Below are 16,023 nucleotides of genomic sequence, written 5' to 3'. Positions count from 1 at the left end.
TATGTAAAAGATATTCTCATACTTCTTAAAAGAATAAATAAATGGATTTTTTAAAAGTTGTATCATTAGAAAATGCCCTTTTTTATAATTAATTTTTCTAAATACTTTTCTTTTATTTTTTATTATCAAAAATTTTTTGATTCTTACAAAAAAATTGTGTGTTGGGTGTATTGACTTGCGGTTTTTTTCATTGGCTTCAGAAAATTATCCTAAAAAGTCTATATGGTTTAAACTTTTAAGCGGAACTTTTTAGTTTTAAACCCCGCGCCATTGGGATGCAGGAGGTTTATATCGCCATTAAATCAGATAAATTTTAAAAGATTTTAAAGAGGTCAAAATGCTAAAGTATCCAGAATTTTAAGATATTTTTATTAATAAACTCCTTTATGAACCTGCCCCTCCCTTTCGGGGGTCTGAAAGACTCTCAAAATGAAATAGACCATTTTTTTGCAAGTTAAGACTATTAATAACGTATAAGGGAGTTTTTATCTCTAATTTTACGTCAAATGTTTAATTTTTATCCTCCCTCCCCTCTTTAAGCTCACAAAAGTTGTCCCTCGAAATGAAAATACCATTTATCTGAAAATTTAAACCTATTTAAAGCATTTTTTTTAAAGTCGCTGATCTCAAATTAATGATAAAATTGATTCAATTTCACCCCTTCTCTTTTAGCTCACATAAGTAAATCCCCGAAATAAAAAATACCTTTTTTTGAAAATTTTACCATTTTTAAGGCATATATGGCAATTTTCACTCCTCTCCTCGCCTCTCTTTTGACTTACATAACTAGAGACCCTAAATAAATTATGCCTCTAACATACCTTCAAAAGGCTTAAATTTTCAAGAAAATGATATTTTTTGTTTCGAGCCATTTTATGCAAGCTAAAAGAAAGGGGGGGTGAAAATTGAATCAATTTGGTCATAAATTCAAGATCTGCAGCTTTAAAAGCCCCATTAGATACATTTTGTCATAAGACTAATAATAAATGTTCCTACTTTTGAAGTCAAATATTTAAAAAAAAAATCAAGCCTTCCACTGAAAGGTGCTACCCTGCTCGTACTTTTTTAACTCCAAATAATCGCAACTCTGCAAAATCTCCGCATTTCAAAAATTTTTAAATTTTAAAGTTTGAAGAATTTAAATAAGGATTAAATTTTCCTTAAAGCTTTTATTTTAAGCGAAGAATTAGAATTTATCTTTTTCACTTTACGCTATCTCTTAAGTAAGGACAGGACATATTTTGTCTACAAAAATATTCATAGTGTGGGGGTATCTTAGGGTCTCCAAATTAAAGAAAATTTGTTCACAAGCAAGACAAAGTCTAGGTCAAAATCACATCGAATAAGCTAGAAACACACTGAAGGGAACTAAAGTGTTTGTGAACTTCTAAGGAATTTAGGAATCAATGAATGCTTCATAACTACTTAAACTTTAGTGACTTTGACTAATATAAAGTACGCAAAATTTGAAATAAATGTTAAATTTTGATTTCATTATAAAAATACATTTTACTTAGTCTTATCAGTGAAAAAAAATTCTAAATTCTTCCTTCAAACTATTATTTTTCCGAAACATTTGCGGTTTTCCTAAATTTTTTAGACTTACAATTAGCCCATAAGCAGGAAATCTGCTGTTAAAGACCTTTTTTTGTTCTAAATTGTCCAAATAACCTTAAAATCTTTTTTTCCATAACATAATAAATAGTTTTTGTAATTTTATAAAGGAAACTTGCTAAAACATTTCCGACCAATTTTGCGATCTGACAACATGCATTTATATCATCAAAAGAACAATTTGAAAGATAATCGCAAAAAAAAAAAAATTGTGGTAAATAGTGTCTTGTACTCATGCGCCAATTCGTACTGTACTATACGCCATCTTTTTATTTTTGTAAAAAAAATTTTCTTCAACAACTCAACTAGAGACATATTTACTAAAGTAAGCTTATAGTTAAAAACGGTTTTATCGACAATTTTAATGATGCATTTTACTCAAGAAATGTGTCAAAAGTTGTAAAAGGATTGATATTCTTATCAATCACTTTTAGAATTTTCTTGAAAGTCTTGATAGCATAAATGAAATAATACCAAGAAAAAATTGTAAAATTCTAGAAATTACTTGTTTTAAAACTTCGTTATATCTATTCCAAATTAATTTTTGTTGTGACGGCATGATTCCGAGTACACTTTAACGAACTGAAACTGATCCACTATGCTTAGCAAATATACACAAACAAAGTTTTTCATCTTTCCTAAAGTGTTCTTAGAGTGAAGAATAACAAATGAAAAAAAACTACCTTACCTTTTCACCAGCCTCGGCCGGTAAATAGAATACAAGTACACATAAAAATGAAATGAGCACAGTCGGTAATATTAAATTGACTGTATAAAACAGTGTTTTCCTTCGTATTGTTATTAAAAATGTGATATCTGTCTCTGTCGGTTGGTCACCTTCATATATATTCAAATACGCTGGCACTTCAATAATATCCCACGTACCAGATTTCCAATAATCCGATAGATCAACAAAATTTTTATTATTATATAAAGATAATGACACTTGATCACCATTAAATGTCCATGAACCAAATTTCATAATACATTTTTGCTGGTCAAATGGAAAATATGTTACATCAATGGTGCAAGAACTCTGAAATTTGAAAAAAACAAAATTATGTAAAATCATTCCTTAAAAAAAAATAATAGAATTTTTCAAAAAAGCATTTATGTACTTGTCAAAAGCATACGCTATAATAACAAAATCTATCGCAGCGTATATCATGAATTGTAGCTGATATTTTATTAATAGTTATGTGATATGTAATAATTAGTTATTTTTTGTCTGTACTAAGTCACAACAATGAATCACTGCAATGGGCCTTTGTTCTAAAATTTTTTTAATGCTTTAAAGGACGTTCGTTATCGAACCACTGGGTGTAAAATCAATTTTTGGATAACATCAATAACTACGAAAATATGAAGGATTGGTGATGTCATATAGCTTGAAATTGCTATAGAGATTACATATCAAAAGTTGTTTTGCAAGAATAAGATAAAAAGAATTATTTAATTAATTAATGAGAATTGAAAAAAATACACTCGAACCCGGACTTCTTGGATTCATGTCAAGAGCCCTACCAATTAGGCTATTCGAGTTCTAGACATGAATGCAATTTTTTCAACTCAATGAATTTTTTAATTTGTTAATCTACTTATTTATGATTATTATTTATTGTTTTTTGTTTACTTTTAATCATGCATACGATATTTATTTACATCATGGTTGAAAAAATTGCATTCGTGTCTAGAACTCGAATAGCCTAATTGGTAGGGCTCTTGACATGAATCCTAATCCTTGAGTGTATTTTTTTCAATTCTCATTAATTAAGATTACTAGACAAGATATTTGTCAATATTTAGTTTACGCCTGTATGTATCATATTACATCAAATCTAGTCGAATAGACCATGATGTAAATAAATATCGTATGCATGATTAATATACAATAAAAAATAATTATTTAATTGCTTAAATCTTTTATGTAGATATTATTTTTGATTTCAGATCTTGTCCTCTATTCTCGAAAATTTTCAAATCTTAACGAAAGATACATTCAAATAGAAATGAGGACATAGGCTTATTATTAGTAGTTAATGAGTAGTAAGTAACAGATGTGAAAAACCCGCTTTCGAATCTGAGTGTGTTTAATTATACTTTTATTTTCATTAATTTAAGAAAAAAAAATTTATCTGTTATTTATACAGAATGGATCATTTTTATCGAAGACTGAGTTGATTTGGTAGATGATACCAATCAAAAAATAACTTCAAAAGAAGTTACAAAGTTTGATGGGAGACATCATGTTCTGACATCAGATTGGGTCTAGTTATTCGGGTTATTTTAATAGTTAATTTAGAACCTAAAAATTGAAACATGGAATAAATATTTAAATTAAAAAGTTGATGCTCTCAAAAAGCTAACATTTTTTACTTGAAAACAATTTGCCGACTATCCGCTCCTGTCGATTATCCGGACTCTTATTTTCGTAATTATTTTAATTGTGCAAAAATATGAGAAGATAATTGCTTTTCAATAAAAAACAAATGAAAACAAACAATTGACTGAGTTAATTGTTGAAGTACCATGTATAGACAGTGATGATTACGCAATCATTTTTTTTTATGTTATATAAGTAAAAAAAGATAGCCAGGCATGCCAAACAGTAAACAGTGATGTTTACGAAAAAATATTTTAAACAAAAGTTGTGTATTTTTTTATTAGAAACATTTAAACTTTTGTTCTATCTCAAATTTTTTACAATATGGGACCCTTCGGACCGAAGACCCAATTGACATGTTGCTCATTTACGAACTCGACTTAACTTCTTACGTCCTGAACACGCTATAAAAATTTCAGCTTGGTATCTTTTTTCATTTTTAAGTTATCGTGTCGACAGACAGACAACCAAAAATGGACTAATTAATTATTGAACACCAAAATTTTGTTCGTTGCATCAATATTTCTAAGCGTTACAAACTTGGGACTAAACTTAGTATACCTTGATATATTTCATATATGCATAGTATAAAAACATACTAATAAGAAGCATATAATAACGGGAAAAATATAACGTTAGTGATAGGTATCTATGCTGCAGACGTAGTTTTGTAAAAAACTATTACGTCTAGAGTCATATCTCTTTATTGGTAGGCCATTACTCCCAGTTCTCGTAGCGTACAACAACACAATTTACTATTTATTTTGGAAATTGAAACTTAGAATATTTTTATCGTCTAGTAAAACATTCTTTTTAAAATTGCAATAAAATTTCAAATTACACTTTCTTCATATATGGTATTAGAGGTAAGCCATAACATCATGTTAGATCTATAATGATAACGTGTGGCCTATATTCATTTGTACGTTATGTTATTACGTATGTGTCTATAGTTGGTCTAGGTACTAGTAATGTGCCGAATGCTCGCGTTCGCATATTTTTATACCATGCATTTCAATACATAGTATAAAACAAAGTCGCTTTCTCTGTCCCTATGTCCCTATGTCCCTTTGTATGCTTAAATCTTTGAAACTACGCAACGGATTTTGATGCGTTTTTTTTAATAGATAGAGTGATTCAAGAGGAAGGTTTTTATGTATAATACATCCATATTATAGTAGAGTAAGGGGTTGAAATAGGGGTTGAAAGGGATATGCTTCAAAAACTAAAAAAGTTGTGCATCGATTAAGCTAAAATATTGACACGATATACAACCAGCTTCAAAGATCTATTGTTTTTATCTACTTTTAACCTTCGGAGGGTAGAAAGGTGTAGCGAGAAAGTGGGAAGGAATTATCGAATATTTACAAATATACCTAAGTGGGGTATCAAATAAAAGAGCATGACGTGTACATTACAAAACTGTTATCCCACGCAAGGAAATGTGAAGGGAGGGGTGCAAGTGGAGATGTTGACCAGTTAAGCGGGTAGTTCACAGCTAATATGAAATATATCATAGTATATTAAGTTTAGTCCCAAGTTTGTAATGCTTAAAAATATTCATGCAACAAAAATTTAAATGTAAAAAATGTTCCTTATAAAAAAATAAACCACTTGTGTAAGAAAGATTTTCTAGTAAACATCACTGTCTATCCGTGAGAGCGTAAATTAGGCGCTAATTGTATAGTATGTATTATATGGGAATATCAGTTATGTATGTGTGACATGTATGTATGTGTAATGTGACAGTGTAATCAACACTGTATATACTTGGCTTTTAAACAATTCACTCAGTCAATTGTTTGTTTCTACTTGTTACAAGCTTTAATTTAGTTCCACCTGTCCCGTTGTCTGTCTGTAATCAAATTTTGCAAGTCAAATTTGATCCACTTCTCGGTTTCCGATTGAGCTGAAATTTTGCATGCACATTTAGTTAGGATGACAATGCATGGTTAGGTTGTGGCGTCCTGATTCCCATCGCTTCCACCATATTTGGTATATATATATACATTTGTTTTAGTCTTAAATTAAAAATTTTAATGAAAAATATTTTTTAAGGGACATGCTTTTCTTGTACTAAAATGTAAAAAATAATTTAATCTATGAATTACTCACTTAATCAAAAATGAATCGAAAAACAATAAGGCATGTGGAGCAGATGAGGCGTTCCGATTCATTTTTGATATTTGAAATTGAGCACCTCAAGCTTTTACAAATAGTCGGGTATGAGTGACTCACACAGAAAATTATTTTCTACTTTTTAGTACAATAAGTGGTAGAACCAATAAAAAAAAAATTGTTTAAAACTATGTTGCATTTTAAAACAGCAATATTTTAAAATTTGTTAGACAGTATATTACTTTCATACAAACTCATGCGTTTGTGTCAACTTCACCAACCACGTACGTTAGTTGTATCACATTCGTCGCTCCATTCACCATATTTGATCTCGCGATGAGTTTGAGACAACTTCACATCGGTTGATATTACCTATGACTTTTTTTTCAGTGCGCGATTGTAAAAGATACAACATTCGTCACGTCACTACTAGGTACCTTTGTTAGACTAAAAATATATATTATTTTTCAACACGTGTATCATGTGTACAGGATGCTCCACATCGAAGTAGTACACAAGTTCATTTTTAGCATAACCATCCAAATACAGTTATAATTTGCTCAAAATAACGAAATAGATATAAAAATTATTTAGTTCACAAAATACTGCTTACATTTCCTATTCATAATACAGTTTAAGATTTCGATGAGTCCCCTACGTTTGCGAAGTTGGAAATGAATTTTGCGGAAGTCGAAGGAATGGCGCAAACTTAACCTGTTCGAAAACTCAAGGATGTGCATCTATTTAAATGTATTTTTCGATTTACAGTTTTCGAACAGAGTTTCGATTAAATTCATGAACTTACACAAAAGATATTTTGTCTTTTTTGCTTTTCTGTCACATCCCGTGATCTTCCTTATTCCTTTCTAAATTTCCATGATTAACCCCTCATTTTGATAAAGCTTATCATGCTGGCTAATGATGAAAAATAGATTCACGGTCTAAAAATTTACTTCTTTGGAAAAAACAGGCTTAAGAAATAATATCAACATTTAATTTCTTTCAGTATGTAATTTGTATGTCATATCTGTAATAAAATTGCCAATAGCCTAGTCTGATTTTAGCCACGGATACCGTACTGCGGAATTTTAAATGGTTCGAGCTAGTAAACGGTATTAATAAAGTAACAAAATTAGTTTGGAAATTATAATATAATTATTTTTAGGTCGAAAATAAATAGCTAAAGCCTTAAATTACAAGAAATTTCGAGCAAAAGATATTAGACTACAAGCCCATGCTAAAATTTTTCAGGTGAAAGGACCCACTCGGAATCATGTGAAAAAAGATGCTCCTATATGTAAAACTAAGTTTAAGCGTGAGAATATGAATAGCACACCCCTTGGTGTCTTACCCCTGCACCAGCAAATCTGTACAACGTTGCTGGATACTAACTCTGCATGAGTATTCGAAGCAAATTACATAAATGCCGAACAGAAATAAATCACGTAAGAATTCGAAAATTGACGGGAGATCAAAAATTTTTTAACTACCGAAGATTTATTTCTGTGCGGAATTTATACAATTCGCTTCGAATCCTTATGCAGAGCTAGTGTCAAGCAACTCCATACATTTGTGCTGGTGCAGGGATGAGACACCAAGGGGTGTGACATTCATATTCACACCTGTACTCACCTGTACCGCGCAAAACTGACTTTATGGTGCTTAAACTTACTTTTACATGTAGGAGCATCTTTTTCAACATGATTTCTGATGGGTCATTTCGAAAAATTTTAGTATGGGCTTGTAGTCTATATCCTTGAAAAACATAAATTGGCTCAAAATCTTCTTAGTATTAATTATCGCCTTTCTCAAAATTCACTTTATTTTAGATCCACTCATTTTCTAAATAGGGTAATATTTTTGAAAAAGTACTTCAAAATGTTGATTTTGCTAATAAAAACCCACCAATTTATTTTGGGAAAAAATGCACACGCTTTCTTGCCAAAAACTTAAATTAAATTTTAAACCTTTTTTAAACTGTCAAAAACGCGGGCATCGAATTTGATGACGTAATATCGGTATCATTACACGAAATAACATAAATAAGTTTGACAGATATATTCATAGACATCTGATTATAAAAAATATAAATACTTATTATCTATGGATATATTATAACCAGCTGTCTAAACTGAACTAATTGATGGTCTATGGTTCTTACCGATATGACATCACATCAGAGCTTGCCCACGTTTTAGGTCACGTGATATACAGATTAAAAATTACGATTTTTAATTTTAATATTATAAAAGAAAAATGTGCTTTTATGACTCGAAATCAGAATATTTAAGTATATTTTTACATAAATTTTAACTTTTTTCAAATTTCATAATTTATTTTTGACTAACGATAATACCTTATTGAATCACACTGTAAACACATGCATTGATGTTATTAATGTATCCTACAGAAGGACAATTCAATAGGAATAAATATGAATATTTATTCGGCACTGTTATATCGATTTAAGCATTTCTTTTTATTCAATATTCTCAGAAGACTACTTATTTCGTATCGAAACAAATGATATTTTTATAACCAAAATGCTACGAATTATCCATTTTTTTTGTAATATGGGCGTTATACATGCAGGATTAAAGGGCCGTTTTATATATATAAAGTGTTATTTTAGAATTTGGAAAGATATTGTTTTAATATCCATTTTGGTTTTATAACAAAAATATATTTACGATTACGATCTTATGCTCGTGCACGAAGGTACTTAAATTTAAGTATTACATTTTTAACGAGAATATTTTTGCAAGTAAACCGTGTTCACCTTTCCGACAACATACCTAATATCCTTTGTTCTTTTTGGCTCAGTGTACACCATTGAATATTACACATAGAGAACGAGAGGGATCTGCTAGCCAGTAAGTGGATGCGATATGATGAATGAGAGAGAAGACTGCCAGTGAGTTCCCCTGTGTCCTTGTCTAATACATTTACTTATACTTATTAATACATATAATAAGTATATAACAGGTTGGCTGATAAGTCCCCGGTCTGACACATAAATGGCGTCGCTAGTATTAAATGCATATTATTTTTATATAGTACCAACCTTCAAATGATTCGTGTCAAAATTTGACGTCTGTAAGTCAATTAGTTTGTGAGATAGAGCGTCTTTTGTGAAGCAACTTTTGTTATTGTGAAAAAAATGGAAAAAATGGAATTTCGTGTTTTGATAAAATACTGTTTTCTGAAGGGAAAAAATACAGAGTCCGGAAACTCATTATCAAGCCAAGTTTTTGCTTCCACTGTATTTTTTCCCTTCAGAAAACAGTATTTTATCAAAACACGAAATTCCTTTTTTTCCATTTTTTTCACAATAACAAAAGTTGCTTCACAAAAGACGCTCTATCTCACAAACTAATTGACTTACAGACGTCAAATTTTGACACGAATCATTTGAAGGTTGGTACTATATAAAAATAATATGCATTTAATACTAGCGACGCCATTTATGTGTCAGACCGGGGACTTATCAGCCAACCTATTATGTACACATATGATTATGACAAGGACACAGAGAAACTCACTGGCAGTCTTCTCTCTCATTCATCATATCCCAAATTTTGGGTCATGGTGTTCTCTAGTGTACATCAATTGACAATATGTGAACAAATAATAAGAGTACCTTTTATTCAGAATTTAGTGTAAATAGTGTATTAGAAAAGGTGTGGCATCTAGAATCAAAATTAACATTTATGTGTTTTTGAAGCCATTTTTGATGTGTAACGCTCGGTTGATGTAATTTTTTTTTTTGTGGTAGTTTTTTTGTAAAAAAGGACGGATATGTGTAAACGGCAACGGGACTAGCGCGCGAAGTGTGCGCTTTTTGAATTCCTTTATATTTAAATACAACATCTTGTGTGTCCACAGTACAACAGCTTGTGTGAGACGACTTGACGAGAAAGAGAATGAAAAATAGAGAAGGAGAACGTAATGTATAAACATATTGTAAGTGTGTTGTCTCTTGAGTTTTGAGGTGCACGCCACAACACGAAGCTCGCGCTTTTTAATTTCATTTATATTTAAGTACAACATCTTGAGTGCCCACAGTACAACAGCGTTTGTGAGACGACTTGACGAGAAAGATAAAAGCAAATAGAGAAGGAAAACGCATTTTATAAACGTATTGTAAGTGTGATGATATAAAACGGCCCTTTAATCTTGAACCTAGAGGTGCATACGACACCACTCAGTATCCAACCAGCCACTTTACAAAACTGCACTGAGTGTCGAAGACTGCCAATATAATGTTTTTATTCGTTGTGATTAAAAAAGTTTCTTCGATTAAAAAAACTAACTAATTAACTACATGGTTACTTTGTTTTTCTCTAATATTTCTAATTTTTAAACATTTACCAAGCTAATAAAATTTTGACTTCACATATATTTCATCTCAAGTTCATAGAAGGGTAGCATGTCAGATGTTATGTTATACATCATATGCACCTACTATAAGGCTCTTTTTTTGTCTTTGTTTGTAATACTGTTACTCCTCAACTCCTCTTAGAATCATCCCCATCGATTGTAATTGAAGGGGCTCTTTTCAACATGTAATCATTAAAATTCACTCAAAGGAACAGCTTCTTAGAATGCTTATTCAGGAAGCGAAAGCTCTGCAGACAATTTTAGATTGTATCCATATGTGATATTAGTAGTTTTTTGTTTTTGTTTTTTTCGTTTCATATATCAGTTCTTAAAAGAACTACAAATTGATCTAGTGACTAAAAGCTTAACTTGAACGGTAAAAATACCCGCTGGTGGTCACCTTAATACAGTTTAACTAAGTATATAAATTCACTAAATCTAATGATTATGTTAAAATAGTCTAAATTTCAAATCTAGCACATTTTTTCTGGTTAGTCGGTTCACATTAGTAATTATGTGTATTTATAACTGCACTACTGAGACATTTTACAAAATACAAAAATTCAAAAATTTTATTTTTGCTATTTCTATATAGTTTCTTTATCTCTAATAGCGCGTTTGTCTTAAGCTCTGGGGCATAATAAACTTAAAAAACTCGTGAGCTGCAGGGTTCCATCACTAAGGATGTATTTCCCTTTCATCAGATGAATCTAAATATTGAATGCTTTCTATTCAAACGGAATTTTTGTCTTTTTATATTTTTGAACACATAAAAAATTAATAAAAAGAGTTGGAAGGCAACTCAACACTACCAACAGGCACTTTCTTACCATTAACTTATTTCCAAGATAAATTTTCAACCTTCGAGGTCAATTTGGAGTTGCGAAAAGCTTTAAAATCCGGGAAAACCCTCGATTTTTGTACATAAAAATGGGGAGAGAGGTGTTTTGCCACCTACAAAAGTCACTTCCTTGACATTAACTTAAATACAGATTTTGAATCTTGTAGTTCAATTTAGAAAGGCTGAGGAGCCGTGCAAATACTTAAAAATCGGCCCTTGTATTAGTAAAAATGTATTTTAACACAAAAAGGGAAGGTAAGGAAATTGGCACCCTCGATAAGAGCTTCCAGGGCAGATGAGCTAAACATCAAAAACGTCGAAGAATAGCTTCCCCCTAAAAATCTGCTTTAAATTATTGAATTCGAGCTCAGCTTTTATAACATCAATCCTTCTTGTATGCAATGAATTTCAACTCATTTGAACATAAGAAAGCCGCTAGAGATGTTGTTCTGGAGTTCAAGAAATGGATATATAACACATCCTTACTTCTCGTCGACCTGTGACATAGTGCCTCAGTCTATATTTTCAGGGAAAATTTGACTAAAAAGACCCAATATCGGTAGCGGCATATTGCTGAATTAAAATCTCTGTTGAACTTAATGAACGAAACTATAAATATCAATTTTTAACTAATTAAAAACATAGTTTTATCATTAAAATATATAGGGTACGACCGAATAGTGCATTTATTGCATTTTCTTGTATATTTTATACCATGTATGTATGAAATATATCAAGGTATACTAAGTATAGTCCCAATTTTGTAACGCTTACAAATATTGATGCTACAAACAAAATTTTTGTATAGGTGTTGATAAAATCACCTAATCTAAGTCCTTTTCCGGTTGTCTGTCTGTCTATCTGTAAACACGATAACTCAATAACGAAAATAGATAACGTGCTCAGGACGTAGAAAGTGAAGTCGAGTTCGTAAATGAGAAACATAGGTCATGGTCTTGGATCCGTAAGAATCATCTTGTGAACCGTTAGAGATAGAACAAATGTTTAAATGTAAAAAATGTTTCTTATACAAAATTAAACAACTTTTGTTTGAAACATTTTTTCGTAAACGTCACTGTTTACCCACCTATTGTTTCTTTATACTTTAAATTTATACGTTGTATGTATTATGTATGTGTGTGTTTGTTTATCTTTCTTTACTCTCACGACGTAAAAAAACAAACGAATGCGTAATCACCACTGCTTGTACGTGGTATTTCAATCGTCAACTCAGTCCATTGTTTGTTTTCACTTTTTGTTTCAAGTAGTTTAATTTTATAGAAACGAATTTATGAAATTCGGTCGCATCGATCGGCCGAAGTCGAGAAAAAAACCAAAATAAACTTTTTTTTATTTGATGCTTAATTTTAGTAATTTTACCCTTGCTCGTACCTCTTGGGAGGGTGTAGGATGCTTAAACTTTATTTATATGCTATTTTTCCTGTACTATAGAGATAGGAAACGCAACAAGTGAATTATTATTTAATTTTTCTAGCGAAATGAGTTTCTTTCCTTTCATGTTTTTGAAACACATGCAAATAAAAGGGTGAAAAAGCGTACCGAGGTGTCGATAATAGTAAAAGCCCCTTTTATTTATTACATTAAATCGATTTTTAAATAAACTTTTTAAACATTCTAGCTTAATTTGGAGAGACTGTAGAGATGAGTAAAAAAATCTTCTCTTAATTGCTGAAATCAATCCCCACATTAATAAAACTGACCAGGCTCGTATCCAATCGGAGAGAAAATTATTGTTGAAAAAAAAAATTTCGTACCGTTAGGTTAAGCTATATTGGCTGTCCACGAAGGACGCACTTAAGCTATAGAGCCCATTGTGATACCATATATGTGTTTTACCACCTTTCCGCTGATAATTTCATTTATCAGCTCCTCAATTTCAGAGACTGCGTGCACCTCTTTCATGCATATACCATGCACTACACCAGCCCACAACTATTAATTAAACTAATTTTGTAGCGACGGCATGAATCCAACCCGCTACCCTAAGCCTCCCACGGACAGAATTGGTTACGCCTTAACCAACTGAGCTAGTAGGGCGACGTAACGTTAAAAATGTTACTATTTTCCAATCTAGCCCTTATTTACCACATCTAACGTGCCTAAGGAACTTTAGTTCATCCTCAAACCTACGCACAAAAATTAAACACAAAACACCCAATGGAATAGATATTTATAAATTATAATAACAATTTGCTGTTCGTATAATCGTTCATAATAGTGATGGGACGAATGCGAATGCGAATGCAAAAGGTAATATTAGCGAAACCGAATGTAAGCTTTCAAATGAAGCGCTCTCGAATTCTAATGTGAATTAGAACAAGTGAAAACAAACAATTGCTTGAGTTAATTGTTGAAATACCATGTATAGACAGTGTTGATTACTCTATCACATTACACATACATACATGTCACACATATATAACTGATAAACCCATATAATACAGACTTTACAAGTTGCGCATAATTTGCGTTCTCACGGGTAAACAGTGATGTTTACGAAAAAATGTTGCAAACAAAAGTTGTTTATTTTTTTATAAGGAACACTTTTTACATTTAAACTTTTGTTCTATCTCTAACGGTTTACAATATTGGTCTTACGGACTCAAGACCCAATTGACCTATGTTGCGAATTTACGAACTCGATCTCACTTTTTACGTCCTCAGCACGCTAATAAAAATTTCAGCTTGATATCTCTTTTCGTTTTTGAGTAATCGTGATGACAGACGGACAGACGAGAGACGACAGACGACAGACAGACAGACAACCTGAAATGGACTAGTTAGGTAATTTTATGAACACCTATACCAAAATTTTGTTCTTAGCATCAATATTGTTCAGCGTTACAAACTTAGGACTAAACTGATTATACCATGTATATTTTATATACATGGTATAAAAATGCGCGAATGCGAATGCGAATATTCGCCCCATCACTAGTTCATAATGTTGTTCGTATATGTATATTTTCAAATAATAATAAAATGACTTTGAATAAAATCGTTAATAACATGTTATTAACAAGAAAAACAAAATTATTCAGTTGTAAATATTTGTCATTGATTTTAGTAGCAGTTAGTTTAAACAATAACTTATCTGCTTTAATTTAATTAAAAGGCTTGGTCGCATCATCGCATTTAATTTAATTGAAAAATATTAATAATAATTGAATTTTTATCGGATATAAAAAAAACATTTTTATTTTTTTATTTCAAGATTAACAATCCCCTTAGGAAATTGACAAATAATTTAAAATCATCATTTTTTTATTATTTATGCAATTATTATTATTTTTTTAAATACAGTCAAAATCGGTTATAACGACATTGCAGATATAAAAAATTATGGTCGTTATAAGCGCTACGTACATTTTTATAATGGGTGTTCCAAGAAGAACGCCTGTTTTGAATTGCTGAATGAAGATTCTGAATGATTCTGTAATGCACAAAAGGGATGTGTGCTATGAATGATACGAGTTTTTTGTAAATTCACCCGCTCGCTGGTATCGATACTAATTATGATGAAAGTTACAATTTTCACAAGCAAAAAAAGCAACTTTCTTCGAGTTTTGTTTGTTTTTTTCTTTAAGGCGATTGTAAATCTACAGTATTGTAAAAAAGTTTTGGTTTATATGCACGGTACATGCATGTAAACCAAACACATTCTTCGTAGTCAAGTAATATGCTATTTGTAGCTTTACGATACCACGCAACTACAAAAATATATAATATATTGTGTGCAAGTGCTGCTTATGAATTGATAATATAGATACAAAAAAAGCCGTTGCGCTCGACTAATTGAGAATGTATGAGCACCGATGGTGCAGACACAAATAAAAAAATTATATATTTTTAATTTTGATGGGAAATTACGTTTCGATTTGACAATATAAGACGAAAAGTAAGAATAAAATTTTTCGATATGGAGTAATTTTTTAAAATATCGAAAATTTTGCTTAATTATTTAACTTTCGATATTTCGAAAACCAAGGCAAATATTGAAAAATTGTATTCTTATTTTTCGTCCATATTCATGACGTTATATGAAAATTCACATCAAAATTGAAACTAAGGTAGAAATAGTTCCAACCACAAGTCTAAACTGGCCTTGGCGCTCGTTGTACCTTTAAAAAAATCAATTTAAAAATTGGCAAAACTTCAATCTGTTTTCATGAAAGATGTGTTTTGGCGGCTACACCCTTTTAGTATGAAGCCATGAGTATTGTGTATCCACAATTTTCATAAATAATTTTTCTTACTTATTAGTATGTGTAGCAACCACACCTATTGAATATGTACACAGAGTATTTGGAGGATAGTGGTGACGGCAACGGTCGTAACAAAAGAAAACGGTGATAGTACTTGCGTCTAGATACATCAATTAAGATTGCAGGATAACACGTATGTGTTTTTATACCCTATATATGAAATATATCAGAGTTAGTGATGGGACGAATATTCGCATTCACATTCGCGAATATTCGCGTATTATTTTAAATTCGCATTTTGCGCATGTTTTTGACAAAAAATTTTCATTTTGTATCATAAATTGCGAAAGAATCCTAAATTTATATTTTTAGATCACTTTTTTTTAATCACTGTTATAAAGAATGTTGAACAAATGTAATTATAAACTAACCTCAAATAAAAAACTGAATTTTGATTTTAA

The 16,023-nt window shown here is 30.9% G+C and overlaps 1 protein-coding gene across 1 annotated transcript in view; it reads right to left on the bottom strand.

Moving 5' to 3' along the window:
- The window catches only part of LOC123302698 (acetylcholine receptor subunit beta-like 1), a 74,862-nt gene that overhangs the window by 9,471 nt on the left and 49,368 nt on the right, over positions 1 to 16,023 (bottom strand). The window contains exon 6 of the mRNA XM_044885737.1: positions 2,303 to 2,650. Coding sequence (XP_044741672.1) covers positions 2,303 to 2,650 — 348 coding nt within the window. The remainder of the gene's footprint in view (positions 1 to 2,302; positions 2,651 to 16,023) is intronic.

This window comes from Chrysoperla carnea, chromosome X (assembly GCF_905475395.1).
Source record: "Chrysoperla carnea chromosome X, inChrCarn1.1, whole genome shotgun sequence".
NCBI classification, from domain to species: Eukaryota; Metazoa; Arthropoda; class Insecta; order Neuroptera; family Chrysopidae; genus Chrysoperla; species Chrysoperla carnea.
This window is presented reverse-complemented; position numbering and strand designations above follow the sequence as displayed.